Here is a 21,339-nt window from a genome sequence, read left to right as displayed (position 1 = left end):
GAAGACTATTTTCGAGAACACCGTTCTTTGTTTTTCTACCATTTATAGGGTATTAAAAAAAATAATGAAACAGGTTTTTCTTAATTTAAAAATATTAGTTCATAGCTCAAAAACCAAAACAGATATCGACTTCAAATAAATTTGTTATACAGATAATAAGGCAGAAAGATGCAGAAAGGGCTCTCAAGAAAATTGCGTGGGTGGTTTTTTACCATAGCAGTTTGAAAAAAAGGTGAAAATTTTGGTTAACCGTAAAAATCTTACGAACCAAAAACGCTAGTGACTTAATTTAAATTTTGTATAAAATATTGTAACATGATATCAAAGAAGTATGTTTTTTGAAAAAATCCATTTAACGGTTTTTTATAAATCAAAAACACTGACAAAAAAATTTGTCACCTCCAAAATTTTACGACTGAAATATGATTTCTTCTCCAAAACAATTTTGTGCAACGAAGAATAATGTTTTTGACATTTGGTAAAATTTTGAGAAAAATCGAATTGACAGTTTTTTTTACAAAAAATAAAAACCTAAAAAAATGAATAAAAGTTGGTAAAAATTGATTTTCGACTCAAATATCTTTTTAAAACTTTAAAATATTGGCTTTAATTTACTTTTATCTTTCAAAAAATATTGTTGTCAACATTCAGTAACATTTTGAAAAAAATCGAATTGACAGTTTTTTTACAAAAAATTGAAAACCGAAAAAAATTAACAAAAGTTGGTAAAAAATGATTTTCGACTCAAATATCTTTTCAAAAATTGTAGATATTGGCTTTAAACTACTTTAATCTTTCAAAAAATATTGTTGTTAACATTCAGTAAAAATTTGAAAAAAATCTAATTGACTGTTTTTTGTACAAAAAATTAAAAACCTAAAAAACATTAAACAAAAGTTGATAAAAATTGATTTTCGACTCAAATATCTTTTCAAAAATTTAAAATAATTTTAATATAAAAATCCAACAGTCTGTATTTTCATAAAAAATTAAATCTATATAAAATAGTACGCAAATTTGGTAAAAATTGATACGAGTACATATAGACAAACTTTTAAGCAAGACAAATCGACAGACGGGATGGGAAGTTATCAGTGTGGGTCGCATCCCAGCCTCTTTTTGTGTATTGTTATTGTAACGGGTTATCCATTTTGCGGTTTTAAAAGTATAGTGCTGGAATTCGACATGTTTCAAACTAAGTTGTTTAATACATTTTGTTCAGTTGAAATTTTGATTTTTACGAAATCGGTGAATCGCTTAACTATTGCACAATGCATTCAAATTGTTAAAACCGTCTACAATTATTTAATATGGGTTTTATTTATATTTACTTTTGAAAGCGCAAAATGGATAACCTTTTAGAAATATTTGCCATCTTGAAAGTGCGCTTAGCGAATATAGAACACAGAGGACCTTTGAAAGGAACTAATTATTGTGCTAACATATTGATCGTATTAAAGTATAACTGTCTACTCAGCATACAATTTTGAATTTGATGAGGTATTGAAAGACATCTCTTATAATAAGGCTTCAATTTAATTTTTAGCATGCTAATTTCACATGTCCGATAAGTTGAATCTCAGCATAGTTTGCCAATACTCTAGAAAGGAGAATCTCTGAATTCCTCAAACTGCAGAGGCATCAGTCTCCTGCACATAGCATTTAAGATCCTTTCTGCCGTATTATGTGAACGTGTGAAGTATTTCGCCAACAACCTGACAAATTTATATCAGTGTGGTTTCAGATCAGGAAAGTCCACCATTGACTAAATATTCATATTCAACTTCAAATCGATACCCACCATCTCTTATCGATTTTAAAGCCGCTTATGACAGCATCTATAGGGAACAGCTTTACAAAGCAATGTTTAGTTTAGGCATCCCCGTTAAACTTATCCGTTTTTTTTTTTGCTCTATTAAGGTTGAAAAAGATCTAACCGATGCTTCTTATATCAAAAAATGTTTTAGACAAGGCGATGCATAGTCAGGCGACTTCTTCCACATCCACCCAGAAAGAATTGTGAAAAACTCAACCGTCAATGCTAGGGGAACAATCTTCGAAAGGTCCATCGAATTACTCGGATACGCCGATGATATTGACATAAACGTGATGTCAATGGCGTGTTTTTGATTGCGACGGACGCGGAGAAAATAGGTTTAAGGGCCTTGCACACTCATGAGAGCGAACAACGAATGGACGAACAAAATTCATTTTACACATTTCAAAAAGTCAATTTCAAACAAAACACATTTTAATTATAAGAAACCAATTGACACTTATGTTAGGATAATACAATTTACATTTTGTTCTCTAAAGCAAGAACATTTTGTAAAAACAATTTGGTAGTGACGAATTGCAGTGTGGTTGCTAGGAACTGTCAAACTCTATTCGTGTTCCACATACCATCCACACTGCAACGAATAAATTGTTCGCGGTCAACTTAACCTCAAAATTATACCACTCTTGTTTTTTTTTTGTGAAAGAACATGGCTGAAGTATATACGGAGAAAAGGGTTATTATAAATTGACAATTCGTCGCTGTCTGCCAATATAAATAAAGCTCATGTGATAGAAAAGTCAAAAGTTCGCAGTTCGTTGCTTATGTGCAAGATGCGTTAGCGGTCAATGAGGGCAAGATGAAGTATTTGCGGTCATCTAAAGAGTGCGACCAACGAACGACGAATGAATTACAAAATGTGAGTTTATATACGTTTGAAGACATATTTCCACACAAAGGCCTCTTTCACACAAGACGGTTTCGTCTGTACGGTTAAAATCCGCACGGTTTTTATCCGTGAGCACTTGATAGTAAACTAATAAATTTAACTAAAGCGGGTTTTTTCCGTACGAACGATTTAAAACAGCCGTCTCAACGACTGAAATATACGGCGACCGGGCCGTCGCCGTCTTATCAGTGGCGTACGTGACTACGCGAACGCATTCACAAAAGACGATTTTTATTCATCTGCCGTCCGTTTTTGTGGTCACTTGTACTAAAGAAAAATATCTAAAATATAACCAAACGTAGACAAATCGCGGCGAAAATACGTTTTATGTGAAAACCAAGTCCGTTCGAAAAAAAAACGTAGGGATTTTTAAAGTACGGACGAAACCGTCTCGTGTGAAAGAGGTCAAATCCTTAACAAAACAATAGAAATATAGTTTCTATTTGATTTATGTTGCATACTTTTACTTTTCAATGTAATAATTTATAAATTCAAGAAAACAAATTCATTCGTCACGAAAAAAATTGAAGTTGATACGAACTGTCAAACTTTATTCGCGTTCCACATTATCCGCACTCGCAACGAATAAAATAATCGCACGTACTTAACCTTAAAAAATCATTCTTGTTTTGTTTTCGGTTGTCAAAGTCAAAATTCACTTGCGACGAATTAATAATTCTTATGTGAAAGAAATATCAAAATCGACGAATATTCGTTAATTCGTCGTTCGTTGGTCGCCCTCATGTGAATACAGCTTAACAGTTAACATTTAAGGTGTGTGATAGATAAGACATGTTCAGATTTCGTAGTTATTTAAAAATTTAGAACCACTTCTTTGTTTTTATGGTCAACTTAAAACTATAGGCAAAAACACTCTATATGAAGATATAAATCTTTCGTAAGTATCGCCCTTCAAAACCCATTTGTTTAAATTGTTGAATTTGTAATGTGGACAAATTCAACGATAAAAATCGACGTGTTTTTACGTATGCATAGAATTAACTGCTGAGTTTTTAGGGGAAATTTCATAAATTAGAGGAGAAATGTGACGCATACTTAAATGAGTTTATAAGTCTGATTTTCGGTTTAGCTTGTAGGCAAACCAAGATGGCTACCGAGTATTTATATCTTTATTAGAATGTATTTGGCTATGGGCGTTTTTTTTTTTTAATTCAGAAAAGAGTTCTGAAAAGAGTCGGAGCATATCAATAAAACTGAATACTAAGGTGTCACTATTTGACATATGTACTCGTATGTCAATTTATTTGTTATTTTCTTCTACAGAAACAAGAAATAAGATTAAAAACTTAATTTAAAATGAAAAAAAAAAAAAAACGTGAAAAAAAGTGAAGATGAAGACTCTTATTCAGTATTCTACTCGGTCTGCTCAATTATTTTATTGTGAGCTCATTGGACAAGCTCAGAATAAGTTCAGAACAAAAAAGAAACACAAATTTGAGGCTTTGAACAATCAGAGGCAAAAAGGAGGACACATTTTTTTTGACAAGTAAGACTCTGCTCTAAACTATAAAATAAAAACGCCCTATGCCAGTGATCAGAGTCTTTTATAGTTCTTCAAGAAATAAATAAATACTAAATATGTGTATGCTGCCGCTAATGGTGCTTATAGCCTTCTTTAGTAAATGGGCTTTTTAAAACTGAAAGATATTGTTTCAATCGAACCAGTAGTTCCGTAGTTTAGTGCCTTCAGACAAATCAACATAGAGATTTATAATAAAAGTGCTTACATTATTTGTTTTTGTTATAATAATAAAATGTCGTATCTACATAATATTTGTGAAGTTATGTGCAAAACTCATAAGCGACGTAAGGTTTTTATAGATGATATTATTTACAAGAGGACAACAAATTGTATAGGTCATTGTAACTCTACCAAATCCTCTTTTTAACACAAAAAGATACCCTTAATATTTTTCTCTAACAATACCAATGTCATAACAATGTCTAAAGAAAAGAATTCAATTTTAGGATTACCCACAGTTTTGAAGAAGGGAGAAAAATAGAATTATATAAAAGCTTAACCTGCTAAATCAGCGTAAACAAAGATATACTTTATTTTTATACATGGACACCTGCAGCACCCACTTTTTCACAGTATAGCACCAATCAATACAAAATGTATTCTTTAGGTATGTTTATATGTATGTATAGAATAATGACCTAAGCTGAAACGTTGATTTCAAAAATTCGTACATATAGTATTTGTATAGATAGGTTCTGGGTATAGGTACGGATATTGACACGTGCCATGGGCAAAAATACGAGCTAATTTAGTTCTGTCAATTTAAATCAGACCATTATTTGGGGTCACTATTCGATTTGATGATCTAATGAGAAAAGCAAATACTGAAGGGTGGGACGGACGTCATGACATGAGGAATCATTTCAAAGCAAAAAAGTCCCTAAGTTCATTCATTAATGCAGTCTTCTTATGTAATACTAGTACATGTTTAAACTTTGGTAGTTTATGTACTTTAAGCCTTTGATTTAGCCGTTTCTATTGCTTTGAATATTTGTTTATTATTTTTTGATATAGCCCACATTTTACTTAAAGAAGGACTCTACCGACGTACAACTGCTACTGAATATGACGTATATTAATAGAAGCATCGTTGACATTATTTCTATAGAAATTGTATTCTTTGAACTACACTTTTCAGAAACAGATTCAAAATAGATCTACCTTTTTGCTCCCAGCACCTTTCCAAATCATTAAACTTTTTTTCTTCACCTTTTTTTGTAAAAAAGAAGATAAGGGCTTTGAAAAAGTGAGTGGTCATTTATGGAATAGGCCATTATTATATCCCGTATATATCCACTTTTTTGTTTCTTCTTTTTTCCATCATCAATTATTTAAGAAATTTCTTTGATCTTTTATATATGAAATTTTACAGCCTTAAATCTTAAGATACAAAAATATATTTATAAATGTATACAAAAAAAAAAACACATCAAAAACATTTAATACAAATGTCAAATCCAATTAGTTTCAAAAATAATGCCTTGTTAACTTTGTCTATTCGAAAACTTTTATCCGTGCTAAAAAGTTTAAAGTTTGATTTATCATTTAGGTATGTGCATAAAAAAGTCCCAACTTAATTTGTGTGTCCATTCAAAAGTGATTAACTACACTCTGCTGCTGCTTCCTTGCTTATACGACTACATATAACCTCTGATGGTTTTCAACTTTTCATGCCACACAAACTATGCTCAGAATCAATAAAATTAAATTGAAACAACCCAAATTCACCTCGCTCACCCTCACTCTTTAAATTCTTTGTTATAACAAAGATATAATACTTGTGTAGATGAATCTGTACATATATATATATATATTTATGATTGTATATACACACAGTTGCGGTCAACAAAAAATAACACCGACAACAATCATCAATTTTATGAAGTGAAAGAACCGATTTTTTAAAATCAGTTTTTAAGCATGTAAATAAGTACACACAAAATTGGAATCAAATTTGGTCCATTCCTTTGGACATGTCAAGTTTTTCCCATCAAAAAATAGCACCACATCTAATTCACATCAACAAAATGTACTAATTATTCATCGTCTTAATACAGGAGCCGTGGGTCTCAAACTCCATCATCAGAGGTCTCAGGACTCCTGGCTATAAAATATTATATGCATCGGAGAAAGGTGAACCAAGGTCATGCATGTTAGTAAAAAATGACTTATACATATTTTTACTCCCCAATTACAGCGACAAGGACACCACCACCGCTGTCCTAACAACAGATAAAGCCACCTACTGGCTCATATCCTCCTACCTTGGCCACGACAGCCCAATTCCAGGAAACACCTTGAGGAAGGCAATTGCGGACGCGCAATCGAAAAAAGTTGGTCTCCTAATTGGTTCAGACGCTAACGCCCATCACACGGTATGGGGTAGCTCTGATATAAATGAGAGAGGTGAGTACTTATTTGATTTCAAGGTGATTGCCTACGCTGATGACGTTGCGATATCCGTATCTGGGAAGCACCCCCAAGTTCTCTCAGAACTCCTACAAAATGCCCTAAACAGGCTGACTAAATGGGCTAATCAATGTGGATTGGACGTCAACCCACACAAAACAGAATTAATACTCTTCTCGAGAAGATATAAAATTCCTCAGATTAGCCCACCAAAGATTAAAGGAATACCATTAAGCTAAATATTTGGGCCTCATTTTAGACAAAAAACTAAATTGGAAGGCAAATATTGATGAAAGAGTCAAAAAGGCTACTGTAGCGCTTTTTACTTGTAAAAAGGCCATAGGATCAAAATGGGGCTTCTCCCCAAAAATAACCCACTGGCTATACACTTCGGTAATCAGGCCGATACTCATTTATGGAGCCGTCGTATGGTGGACCGCACTGGATAAGATGGTAAATCTAAATAAACTCATTAAAGTCCAGCGGTCAGCAGGTATGTGCATCACAGGAGCACTTCGCACAACACCAACCGCAGCACTTGAAGTGCTTTTAAACCTAACACCACTTGACATCTTCTCTAAAAAGGTGGCTGCCAACTCATGTGTAAGGCTTAGAGCCACCTCTCAATGGACCAGTAACAATACTGGACATACAACCATTCTAGACAATTTCAAATCTATCCCAGATCGCTTAGACTATACCACCCCAAAATGGTATTTGGTAAAAGATTCCATGTGTCCATCCCTTCAAGATCCTCCTGGGAAGAAGAGGGACCCCTGGAAGACGATGCGGTACACTTCTACACTGACGGTTCAAAGACCGATCACGGAGTTGGAAGTGGTATCTTTTCAGAACAACTGAATCTCAGTCTATCCTATAGACTTCCCAATCAATGTAGTGTATTCCAGGCAGAAGTAATGGCGATAAAAGAAGCACTATCCTGGCTCAAAGAAAACGTTATATCTTGTAAGGATATACGAATCTTCTCGGACAGCCAAGCCGCTCTTAAATCTCTCGCGTCTGTCTCCACAAACTCTCGAACAGTCCACGATTGTCAATCATCTCTGAAGGAGATGACGGAACAGTTTAACATTCACCTCATTTGGGTGCCGGGCCACAGAGACATTCCGGGAAATTGCAAAGCCGATGAGCTCGCCAAAAACGGAACACTTCTGCCTTATATTAGACAAAAACATAACATAGGAACACCACTTGCTACATGCAAATATCTTCTCAAGCAATATGCTTTAGAAACAACAAATACTAGATGGTCACAAAGTACCACCTGCCTGGCAACCAAGCAAATATGGCCAAGTATTGACTTAAAACGGTCAAAAGGCTTGATATCACTAAGCAGACAAAGTATAAGCTCTACAATTGGAGTAATAACGGGACACTGCCTCATAGGTAGACATGCTCTGAGGCTAGGGGTCTACACAAATGACTTCTGTAGAAGCTGCATGGACGAGGAGGAAGAGGAAACAGTCCAACACCTTCTATGTACATGTCCAGCACTCTCCATTAGAAGGAATTACTTTCTCGGTAATCCCTTCTTCGATAATACCAGTGAACTGGCAAATATTGACACAAAACGTCTCTCTAACTTTATTAAAAGCACAAAATGGTTTGTTTAAATTCATTACTCCCATGAGTAACCTCATTAGTGGTATCACAATGGACCCTTGAGGTCTACGTGTGTCAATGATATCTAGACAGCCACTCTAACCTAATTATTTAATTTATTAAAAATATGTGGTTCAAATACATATTTGGTAGCATGTCCTTTTTTTGCTTGTTTTCGGGGATAGAAATGTTTAAAATTGTTAAAAAAGGAGGCTGGGATGCGAACTTTCGCGGATAATTTCCCATCCGTCTAAAAGTTCACAAAATTCACGAAGTCAATATCTTTCTTTGTTCTCATAATACTAGAGTCCAAAACAATTTATTATGACTTTTTTTGTAGTTTTTCTTGTTTTGTAAAAAAATTTGTCCATTGAATTTTTCAAAAAAAATATTTAAATTTTAACAACAATATATCAAAAAAAGTAAGTTTGATTTTAAAATCCAATTTTATCAATTTTTGTAGATTTCATTTTTGTGAAAAAACTGACTGTTGGATTTTTATAAAAAATTTACTGATTGTGAAAACAATATTTTTTTATAATAAAAAATTAGTTTTAAGTCCATATCTTAAATTTTTGCCAAGATAGTCGAGTCGAAAATCAATTTTGAATGTGAAATTTTATTGAAGCTAGTGAACTTCGTGAATTATTTTGGGTCAACCAAATTTTTTATTTTTTAAAAATGTTATAGCGAAAAATCACGCATTGTTTTGAAATTCATCTCTGCATCTTTCTGTGTTATTATCTGTAAAATTAATTTTTTTTTGGAGTCGATAAATTGGCTTGTTCTTGAAGGATAGACGACGAAAAAACCTAAACTTTACGGTTTCTTGTTAAAATCAACAATTTAAAAAGAGGCTGGGATGCGATCCACACTGATAACTTTCCATCCCCTCTGTCGATTTGTCTTGCTTTAAAGTTTGAAAGTTTTCATGGTGGGTTAAAAAAGTTGTCAGGTGAATTATTCTTGAAAATTTAAAATTACTAACAATATTTTTCATATAAAGAAATAGTTTAGTTTGAAAATCTAGTTTTGTTAAACACATTTTTATTCGAAAACAAATTTTTACCAATTTAAGTAGTATTTCTTAGATTTTTGCAAATTGGTTGAATGAAATTAATTTGAGAGATATCAAGAACCGAACATCAATTTTTACCAAATTTGATTTTTTGTAGATTTTATTTTTTTATGGAATAACAGACTTTTGAATTTTTACAAAAAACCTACTGAATATTGAAAACAATATTTTCTGTGTAAAAAGTTTGAAGACAATATTTTTAGTTTTTGAAAAGCTATTGAGTCAGACGTAAAATTTTACCAAGTTTTAGTATTGTTTTTTTGTTAGTTTTTTTTTTGTAAAAAATTGTCAATTCGATTTTTCTCAAAATTTTACTGAATGTTGAAAACATTTTTTTTTGAAGATAAAATTAACTTCAAGCCAGTATCTTAAATTTTTTAAAAGATATTTGAGTCGAAAATCAATTTTGACCAACTTTTATTAGTTTTTTTGTTCAGGTTTTTATATTTTGTAAAAAAAAACTGTCAATTCGATTCTTTTCAAAATTGTTTTGAATATTGTAAACAATATTTCTTATAAGTTGAAATTAGTTGGAAGCCATAATCTTAAATTTTTGAAAAGATATTAAATTTTTACCAACTTTGAGAAATTTTTATTTAGGTTTTTATTTTTTATAAGAAATACTGTAAATTCGATTTTTCCAAAATTTTACCAGATGTTAAAAACGTTATTTACCGTTGCACAAAACTGTTTTGGAGGTAAAATCATTTTGTATTCGTAAAATTTTCGAGATGACACATTTTTTTTAGTTTTTTTTTGATTTATAAAAAAACCAATGATTGGATTTTTTCCAAAAATCTTTTATATCGACTCTAGGGAACTTCAATTTGACAAATCGAACTTATTGAAATAACTTCCTATGGGAAGTTAAGAACTTAGTGGAGTTGGCTTAAAAAAATGCAACTAAATATTTGTTTACAATTAATTAATAAAATAGAATACAATTAAGTGGTGTAATGTTGCGAAATATTGAAAACTCCTATAATAAATTTGGTTTCAATGTGTCTAAAAAAGATACTTTCCAGGTTTCCTTTCTGAGCGTTAGGAGAACTAAAGTAGGAGTAATAAAAATTGAAAACATTTATAGACAGGCAAGCAAAAGTCAGTTCATTTCAAATCCGAGCAAGTAATTACATTACCCGTGTTTTGTTGGAAAACCTATCAATAGTATAGTAGGATTCTACACGAATTGTTATTCGTTTAAAATCGTGTAAAAAAATATCCGCAGTATGAATACTAGCGATAAAAGTTAAAATAGAATCTGACTACGGATGGGTTTTTGACATTTATACGAGTCTCGAATGGATCTTTTTTGATTTCGTTCTCAAATGTTGGTACGATTGATATTGCATTTGTATCTTGATGGCTGTGTTCGTTGAGTAGTTGTATTATGTATTTTCTCAATCTGTTACTGTTGATATTATTTAGTTTTGTTAATGAAAATGGACTAACTTATTTTTTCAAGAGGAAACAATAGAAAAGATAGTTAAGTTTTGCTATGTTTCCACCAAAGGTTTATCTCAGTTAAATAAATCTTTTCCACCGCACAAAAAGATTTAAAAATGATTAAGCTCGACAGCACTTTCTAAAATGCAAATGGTGTTTCGATGTTTCTTATGGAGTGCAAGTGAGATAGTTTGATTCGTGTTAAACAATGAAGGACTGAATAGTTCACCATATAAGAATATGCTACCTACTGCATGTGCAATTTTTTATTTGATTAAAACAAATCTATATTTTTTGTACACAAAGATGCAATTACAGAAAATAATGCATTATCTGTAAAACCAACTCCTCCACAAAGGTTTTTCTTCACAAATTTTAACTCAAATCCGATCCCCGACCGGTACCGAGTCAAATCAAGCTCATTTCAACTCGTTTCAGTTATATTAAGAATTGAGACGGGCTTCAAGCTCACTTCAACAACACATGTTAATGTAGTAGTTTACGAACAAATCCCTTTTTTGAAGTTTTTATTTTATGTCAAATTGTTTGATTAAAACTTTGAAATTAACTGTTTTGTAGAAAATAAATTTCCAGATGTTTTCTTACCATTTTTTCTTGAAAATTGTCCTCTTTATTAGTTTTAGTTAGTTTATTTTTTGCTGAAGTTAATTTTAACTTTTGATTTTTACAAAACTTTCTTCTATTTCTGTTTTTTTTTTTATTATTATTCTGACAGGTCTACTTTCAGTTGTATTAAATTTTAAATACAAAAATGTGGCTACTGCCGATGGTTTTTATAGATATTTTTTGCTATACTATTAATAGAATGCCAAAAAATGTGGATAATAATTGTACCCAAATGTCAAAATTCATCTTGAGTTGTTAGTTGAACCCCACTCTGCCATCGAGAATCAAGAAAGTATCAAACGTACCAACATCTACAAATTAAAATCTCAAAAATTGTTTTCGATACTCGAATAAAAGTCAAATCTCTATCCACAACGCGATTTCTACTGTACACTGTACTGCATTTATGACTTTTTCAAAACAAAAACAAAACACCAGTAATGTCAATGGCTTATGTCCGATGACAGTTTTGTGAAGATCATTCGATGACATCAACTTTGTTATCCAAAAATATTTGTTGGCTAGTTTTGATGTTTTATGTGCTTCAGGTCGTTATTCTATCGATGAACCCATTTTAACGCCATCTCCCAAGATCTCTTCCTTCAGTATTTTGACATACAGATGTTACCAAATACTTTTACACCGTTAAATGAAAAATTTCTTCAGATCATTATAATTTGTGTTTATTTCTTAGAGGTATAGAAATTCAAGTTGGTAGCACTATTTTAACTAGCGGCAATTTTGTCAGATGTCAAGTGTTTTAGTTCAATTTGTCAATTTATAATGTATGTAAATAAACTGACGCCTGAACTACTCTTCCAAATTGGGCAAATTGATTTTGTTTTTTCACGTTTCTGTTCGAAATATTTACGTACTGTTCAAATTTAGTTTGGTGACTAAGCTCACTTTTGGTTGAATAGATAAGTCAATAGAGAATACTGCCGTTTTAAGAGTGATGAAGTCCTCAAATGAGATATCGTCAAATTTACAGAAGTGACTGTTGAATTAGTGAAATAATTAGTCCGTACTTCTTTAAAAATGATTAGTAGTTCGAAAGAGAACGTCTTTTAAATCTCCCTGGTTCAATAAAAGACTTTCGAATTTAGAAAATGTAAAAAACAAGGCTTTAAAGAGATTTAAGTTAACAGGCAAATCTGAATATAGAATTCGTTTTATGCAACTGCGACGGGAATTTGATTTTTTGAGTAGATTTCTATGTTCACAATTTATAAGTTCAGTTGAAAGGAATATCAAATGCAACTCGAAATCTTTTTGGGTTGTTTTTGTAAATTCTAAACGCAAAAGTTCTGCTTTTCCTAGCTCTATGGAGCTTGATGGAGAGACCTCCCATAGTACTGAAGCTACATGTAATCTTTTTGCTAATTTTTTTCAAGCGAATTATAATATAGACATTATACCTAATAGTGAAAACCTGTTTAGTGATATTAGTTCTCAAATTGATTTTAATGTGTTTTCTCTATGTGATCAAGAAGTATTTGAAGGCTTAGTTTCTCTTGATATTAATATAAAAGCTGGAGTAGATTTGATTCCTCCTCTTTTGATATCGGCATGTGCTGTTTCGCTTTGTGAAGGACTAAAAATTATTTTTAATAAATCGCTCCATTCTAAGGTTTTTCTAGAAGAGTGGAAAATAACATCCATCAGCCCTATTTATAAAAGTGGTCTGAAGCACTCAATTAAGAACTATAGACCAGTCTCAAAACTTTCAGCGATTCCAAAATTTTTTGAAAAGTTGGTGTTCAATAGACTTAGTTTCACGGTGAAAGACATAATATCTTCGAGACAGCATGGATTTTGTAGTGGTCGCTCCACTACTACGAATTTGTGTCTGTTTACAAGTTTTTGTTTGTCTGCTTTGGAAAAAAGAATGCAGGTCGATGTTTTGTACACGGATTTTGTGAAAGCGTTCGATAGAGTCCATCATAGATTTCTATTAAGAAAGTTGGAGAGGATGGGATTAAGATTCGGTTTTCTTAAATGGTTAGTATCTTATTTGTCAAATCGAAAACCGAATCGAAGGTGGCGCTACAGTCCGGGGCGGACCTGGGCCTCAACCAACAAGCGTCTCCAGCCAGCTCGGTCCCTAGCTAGCTGTCTCCAGTTTCGCACGCTAAGTTGGTTCAGGTCCTCTCCCACCTGCGTGCGCCACCTGAGTCGTGGTCTTCCTCTACTGCGCCGTCCCTCGGGATTGGATTCGAAGACCTTCCGGGCTGGAGCGTTGATGTCCATCCGCTCTACATGACCTAGCCATCTAAGCCGTTGGACTTTAATTCTGCTAACTAGGTTAGTGTCGCTGTACAGCCCGTACAGTTCGTCGTTATGTCTTCTCCTCCATTCTCCATCTATGCGTACGGGACCAAAAATCACCCGAAGAATTTTTCTCTCGAAGCATCCTAAGACGGTCTCATCTTTCATTGACAGGGTCGAGGCCTCAGCGCCATAAATGAGAACCGGGATAATGAGTGTCTTATAGATGGTGATTTTACATGCTCGAGAGAGGACTTAACTTCTCAATTGCCTTCTAAGTCCAAAGAAGCAGCGATTTGCAAGAGTTATTCTTCGTCTGATTTCAGCGCTGGTGTCGTTGTCTGCATTAATAGCGGTGCCTAGGTAGACAAAGTCCTTAACTACCTCAAAGTTATAGATGTCCATGGTGACGTTTTGTCCAAGACGTCGTCGTTCAGTGTCCTTTTTTGATGACAGCATATATTTTGTCTTGCCCTCATTGACCACTAAACCCATCTTCTTTGCTTCCGTCGCAATGCTCAAAAACGCTCCACTGACATCACGCTTTGATCTTCCAATTATGTCAATATCATCTGCGTATCCGAGTAATTGGATGGATCTCTGGAAGATTGTGCCTCTAGTGTTGACGGTTGAGTTTTGCACAATTCTTTCCAGAACGATGTTGAAGAAGTCGCATGACAGTGCATCGCCTTGTCTAAAACCTTTTTTGACATCAAATGCATCGGTGAGATCTTTTCCGACCTTGATAGAGCAGCGTGCATTCTCCATCGTCATTCTGCACAAACTTTCCTGGTCTGAAGCCACACTGATAAGGACCAATCAGGTTGTTGACGAATGGCTTCAGACGTTCACATAATGCGGCAGAGAGGATCTTATACGCAATGTTAAGGAGACTGATGCCTCTGTAGTTGGCGCAGTTTAGAGGGTCTCCTTTCTTATGTATCGGGCACACTATTCTGAGATTCCACTCATCGGGCATGCTTTCTTCCGACCATATTTTGCAGATGAGTTGGTGCATGCTCCGTACCAAGTCATCGCCTGCTGCTTTGAATAGTTCGGCAGCGATGCCGTCAGCTCCAGCAGCTTTGTTTGACTTATGTTTAGATATAGCTATCTTCACTTCATCAAGGTCGGGTAGGTGGAATTGTTGATCTGCGTCGCCCAGGTTGAGTGGTTCTATCTTCCTTACAGCGGAATTCGGTTCGTCATCGCCGTTATATAATTTGGAGAAGTGATCTTTCCATATTCTCAGCATCGACTGCGGTTCTACTACGATGTTCCCCTGGTCGTCTTTACAGGCTTCGGTTCGTGGCTGGAACCCTTGGGAGGTTTACCTTTTGGTAAAATTTACGAACCTCATTCCTGTTGTGACATCCCTCTATCTCCTCGATCGCGCGCTTCTCATGCTCTCTTTTTTTCCATCTAAGAAGCTGGTGTTCCTCTCTCCTCTTCTGCTCGTAGAGTTCGCGAGCAGCTCTAGTCCTTTTGTGCAGCGCCGTTTTGTATGCCTCTTGTTTCCCTGCGTGTGCTTGCCGGCATTCGTCGTCAAACCAGGGGTTTCGCTGTGGTGGCCGTGTGAAACCTAGTACTTCAGAGTCGGCATCTCTGATGGCTGCAAGGCAATGTTGCCACTGGTTTTCAATGCTTAATGCAGGAAGCATAGGACTCCTTAAGAGGTCAAATCGAAAACAGATTGTTAAAACCGAAGGCAATCAATCCTTTTTTATTGAAGTCTTATCGGGATTGCCTCAGGGAAGTCATTTGGGACCCATCCTTTTCAATTTTTTCGTCAATGACATTCCGAACTGTCTGCAATTTTCTAATTGTTTGATGTTCGCAGATGACTTGAAACTATATTTCCAAATTTCTTCAGTTGAAAATTGTGTTAACTTTCAAAAACATATAGATGCGTTTTTTAATTGGTGTTAATATAATCATCTCGAGCTAAATATCTCTAAATGTAAAATATTTAGAGCTTCTCTAAATAAAAAATAAAGGACCTTGGTGTTATTTTTGACACTAAGTTTTCTTTTTCTGAACACATACATTTATTATTTCAAAAGTGAATTTGTTGCTAGGTTTTTTAAAACGCAACACGGGGTATTTAAAGATAGTTATACTCTGAAAACGATTTACATATCTTTAATATTACCCATACGGGAATACTATTGTGTTATTTGGTCTCCTTTTTATCAAAATTCCTCAGACAGGATCGAAAATATTCAAAGAAGATTCACGCGCTTTGCTTTAAGGAATTTTAGGTGGTCAGATAGTTTTCCCAATTATGGCTCTAGGTGCGCACTGATAGCTTGAAAATCTTTAAAAAGCAGTAGAGAAACCCTTGGGGTTCCTTTTATCAAGGACATACTCAATGGTAAAATAAAATCTCCGGACTTACTAGCTCTTATATCTGTTTATGTTTCTGAGAGACATCTTAGAAATAGGGACGTTCCCTTTTTGATTTCTAGTCACAGGACGAACTATGGACTTAATGAACCCATAACTCGTAATTTGTCTCTTTTTAATTTAATTCATAGTTAAGTCGACCTTCAAATGAATAGGGATATGTTTAAGAGTATTGCTTTAAACTTTTTTAATGATGTATAATGATAAATTATAATTTAATTGTAGTCAACAGATCGTGTATCCATTGATGAATAAAGAAATAAATAAACATCTCACTCATAAATATTTAAATAGTTTTAAATACATAGTTCAAATTTTTTGAGAACAACTGTATGCTGTTTGTATATTTTAAGCTAAGCCTCCTTTTTGCCGTGGAAGGATGCGGTAAAAGATACAACTCATCATCAAAACTTAGCACATATAAACACAACTCTTAAGCACGATTCTCAACGTGTATCTTGTCGTTAAATGCTGCATATATAAAAACTACAAGGTACGAAGATGCTACAAAATACTAGGTTACCTAGGTTATGCGTTTTGGATGAAGTTAAGTTGAAAAGTTATATATGGTATACCTATACAAGTACAATTGAGTACTTACCAAAAATACCAATGACTTATAAAAAATAAATTGAGAACATGATCTGTGGCCGGGGGCAATTGTCTAGGTCCACTCTGATAGGGGGGACAACATCCTTGAGTACAACACTCCCTTGGCAATGAGCATATATGTCCGCCTTCGCAGAAACGTGCAGCTACCTGTAATTGATTTTTGAATGGAAATATATATGTTTGTATAAGAAAATCGTGTCCTTTTTGTATAGAAGGTACATAATAATAATAATATTGTATAAATATATATGTTTTTAATGTATGTATTTCTATATTATGTTTTTTATTTTAAAGCACAGTCAGAAAGGATATTTAAAAAAATATTAACAACCTATAATTTATTATAGTAGAAACGTGATCACATGCAAACAATTGGTGCAAATTATAGATAAAAAAGAGAACGTTGTATCTCTCTCTTTGGACCTTTCGTAATGCACACATCCCAGAAAATCGTCATTGTTTATTTATTTATTTATTTTTTTGTGAATATTTTCTTTTTAAGGGGTTTTCTTTTTTTTCAAATGTTTATTAATTTCTATGTTATTATTAATGTTTAAACTTATATAGGCCACACTTTCTTTCACACACCACACGTCTATATAATGTATGTATATATAAAGAGATAACTATTTATATATTATGTAGGTAGAGGTATATACTATATATATATATATTTAGGTATATTATAAAAAGCCAAAAAGCAGCAACATAAGAAAGTATCTTAAGGCAAACAGTAGTGGTAGTGATAGTGATAGTTGAAAACTGCAAACACTCATAATTGGATTATAATTTTTCTTAGATATAGTTTGGTTTTAGATATTTTTTTTTTTGATTTATTTTGATTTTTCTAATTTTTGTTGGTATCCAAAATCGATTGGCGCACCCTTAAAAAGTACTGAATACTCTTATTTGAGAATTTATTTATAATCGTGGTGGCACTCATCTATCTACGCACTACTTCCGTTTTTCGCAGGTGTACAACAAAACACTCATAGAATTATCGAATATTTAGCGAAGATGACAGCTCCGCGATGCTGTCGATGTATCGTGGTTTTGTCGGGAGATTGTTGTCTACTTTTTCGTCGTTGGTAGTCGTCAACGGGCAGCATCCTTTCGCACGGACATACGAAGGAACATAAACCAAAGTGTTTTGGAACTTGGAACGGTCAAGCGGAAGCAATTGTGTGCAAAACGAGCAAATCGAGAACACAGAGGACAGAACACACGGCTCGGCTGCAGAACAGCAGAATAGAATAGCATAACAGCAAAACAGAAACATAAACCGAACAGAACAGAGCACAGATTACATTGACGCGGAAGAACAAGGACACAACAATAACAAGGATATTGCATGCTTTTTGCACATCACACATGCAGAGAAAATTTTAAAAAACAACAAGAAAGTATTAAAGTCCTCCACATCACTCTCTCCACTCTCCACTCCATACTGTTCGTTCACTGGTGGCTAATGGCGCTCCTGGTGCAGTGTCTTCTTCTATTTTATAACGTATGTATGTATATAGGAAAAAGCATGCACATTGGGGCGCATCTATATGTAAACATATGGGTGTATATGGGGCGGTTGTGTATGTGTGTGTGTATGATTGGGGGATGAAGAAGAAGGGGTGGTGGGTATTTAGTTAGTCACTCACGCTAGTCGGTGAAGAGAAGAGAACAGATCCAACAAATAGCAAGGTTGCAATCAAGTACCCAGTATGAAACATTTTTTGCTATTATTTTGTAGAATGTCCTTGCAAAGACAATGCAATTTTTGCATTGTTGTCTCTCCAATTTCTGGTGTGATACACTGCTCTAGCTCCTGTCCTACGTTGTGGTGTGGTGGCGGCTCCTCCTGTTCTGTCTTTTTATAAATTTAAGTCCGGGTGATGGTGGAACTGCTGCTGTTGCTAATTAATTGGTTAGAGTTTGAATCTCCTTTGGGTATGAAACTACTATGTGCTCTCGTGGTGCTTAATAATTTATCTACAAAATCTATCTATCTATCTACAAAACACTCTTCCTCTTCTTCCTTTTTGGGTGTTTTTTCTTTCGCTTTTTTCTTGTATTTGTTTTGCTCTTCATGAGAGCAACATTTTTGTACCTACACTGAAGTACATGTTAGTAACTGTTTTTTGGTGTGTAATAACACAAAGGACTTCATTTTATTGGTATTTTTCTTCCTTTATGGACTTTTTTTTCCTTTTTTCCTCATTCACAAAGCACAGCATTAAAATATTATCACATCACAGAAACAAAGAACTGATATAACAACATCAAGAATTTTATTTACTTTATAAAATTCACTTAAATTATGTACGGACATAATGATGATGGACAGACAACCCGCAGAGGTATCGTTTACTGATTTTTTTTTAATTTTTTTTTTTTAAATTCTTTTACCAAAAATAAAAATAAAACGATAACGAAATTTCGGAAAGCAAACACACTTGAAATCTCATGAAAACATAGAAAAGCAGAAAAGCACTGGTAACTTCTCTCAGTGGTGATGAAAGAACTGGTGGAAAAACCACCCCCACGCAAAAATTCAAGAAAGCAAAAGAAAAGGTATGTTATGGCTCCTCTCTTCGAAATGGGGTTCAGTCTTGAGTGTCGTCAAATATTTGTTAAGGGGAGTTTTAGTTTTTTTTTAGTTTGTGTTTTATGTCAAGTCAGTATTGCCATTTAATCGAAAATTCTACATTTAGTGCAAAAATGTTTTTTGTGTATTAAATTCAAAATTCAAAGCAAGATGATTGTAATTTATTATTAGTTTTAATTCTTGAATTTTCTTTATTGTTTTATTGTTTGAAATAAACTTGAATTTTGTATAAAAAGCTTTTTAAATTGCCGTAAATAGGTACAATTATTTTTAAAATTAATTCAAATATAACAAAAAATTACGTATACGCCACGTGTATCGTCTTAGATCGTTATTGTTTCTTAGGTAAGGCATTGTTTTTGTTAAGTTATGGACCGATGTAGATAAGCTTCTCTTTAAGGCATGATTTATAGTGATCGAACATTCAATTCCAATTTCTTCAAAATTAAGTTATTGAACAGGGCGTTGCAAATTTTAACCTATATTAAAAATGTCAGAGCGCCTAAACAATTTTATTAACATTATGTTGTTGTTGCGTTAAAACTTTTAAGTTTTTTTTAATTGTAAATAAAAAGAAGCGTTTGGTCTTAAGCCCAATAAAATAACAACAAGTTACTACAATTGTCATAACGCCCAAAAATGACTTTATCGGCCAAAATTATTTAGAAAAATGTCCAAAATCAATGTCATATTACCTAAATTAATGTTTAAAAAAGGTTGGGATGCGACACACACTGATAACTTCCCATTACGTCTATCTATTTGTCTTGCTTTGACAAAATGTTCATAACAATATTTTGTGTGAGATAAATAATTTGAAGTAAATTTTTTCTCTTAATATTTGAGTGGAAAAACATTTCTTATTAGTGTTGTTACTTGTTTTTTTAGGTTTCATGTTTTGTTAAAAAAGTTGTCAGTTAAATTTATCTAAGAAATTAACAATAATATTTTGCATATGATGAAACAGTTGGATTTCAAAATTTATTTTTGTTAACGAGATATTTATTCGAAACCCAATTCTTACTTATTTTAGTAGCATTTCTTCAAAGTTTTTTATTTTTTTAATAAACAAATGCAGATTGGATTTTTCTAAGAAAGCTTAATACAGAATTAAATTATTTTAAAATCAAGTCGGACCTTTATTTATTCACGACTTATCGAGAATCGAACATCAAATTTTTACCAATTTTGCGTACTATTTGTTGTAGATCTTACTTCGTGTGCAGAAAGTTTACTATCTGATTTTTATGAAAAATGTACTGAATGTCGAACAAAATATTGTCTATAAGATGAATTTGTTTGAAGCCAATATCTTACATTTTTAAAAAGGTGTCGAATCCATAACAACAGTACTCGCACACAGGAATGGTTGAGAGTTGTCAGTCACTAGGCCCTAGTTCTCAAACGGACTGTTGCGCCACCCAATTTATTTTATTTATAAGTCGATAATCAATTTTTACCAACTTTTAGTAACGTTTTGTCCATTCAATTTTTCTCAAAATTTTACCATTTTGCGTCAATTCGATTTTTCTCAAATTTTTACCACACGTCAAAAGTGTTGTTTTTCGTTGCATACAATATAAAATCATTTTTCGTTTGTTAAATTTTTGAAATGACAACTATATTGGTTAATTTTTTTTTCATTAATAAAAGAAACAGTCAGTTGATTTTTTTTATCACGTCAAATATTGTGATATAAAATTTAAATTTAGTTAAAGTCGCTAGCGTTTGTGGAGATATTTTGGGTTAACCAAAATTTTCTTGAGAGTCCTTTTTGCATTATTATCTGTATTGGAGTCAGTCGATATCTCCACTGGTTCCTGAGATATGGACAAGGAAAAAAGGTTACAGAACGAACATACTTACGAACGTACGTACATACTCACATATACAGCTCTTTAAAAAAAACTTTCAATTAAACTCTACGGAACTAGAAACGTTTGGAAAAGTCAAACAAAAATCGAACCGATTACAATAACTTCCTATGGGAAGTTAATATCAT

General features: G+C 33.3%; 1 protein-coding gene across 3 annotated transcripts in view; it reads right to left on the bottom strand.

Moving 5' to 3' along the window:
- Positions 1 to 19,287, bottom strand: part of LOC129945721 (uncharacterized) — a 49,295-nt gene extending 30,008 nt beyond the window's left edge. The window contains exons 1-2 of one of the 3 annotated variants that reach the window (XM_056055589.1): positions 18,391 to 19,287; positions 16,728 to 16,885 (exon numbers count right to left, since the gene is read on the bottom strand). In XM_056055589.1, coding sequence (XP_055911564.1) covers positions 16,728 to 16,885; positions 18,391 to 18,462 — 230 coding nt within the window. In that variant the 5' untranslated portion in view covers positions 18,463 to 19,287. Of the gene's footprint in view, positions 1 to 16,727; positions 16,886 to 17,161; positions 17,602 to 17,621; positions 18,348 to 18,390 lie in introns of those variants that run through there. The other 2 variants (XM_056055590.1, XM_056055591.1) reach the window with 2 other exon arrangements.
- Positions 19,288 to 21,339: the final 2,052 nt, after the last annotated feature.

The sequence above is a fragment of the Eupeodes corollae genome, chromosome 2 (assembly GCF_945859685.1).
Source record: "Eupeodes corollae chromosome 2, idEupCoro1.1, whole genome shotgun sequence".
Lineage (NCBI taxonomy): Eukaryota > Metazoa > Arthropoda > Insecta > Diptera > Syrphidae > Eupeodes > Eupeodes corollae.
The sequence above is the reverse complement of the archived record's forward strand: the minus strand, read 5'-3'. Positions and strand labels throughout refer to the sequence as shown.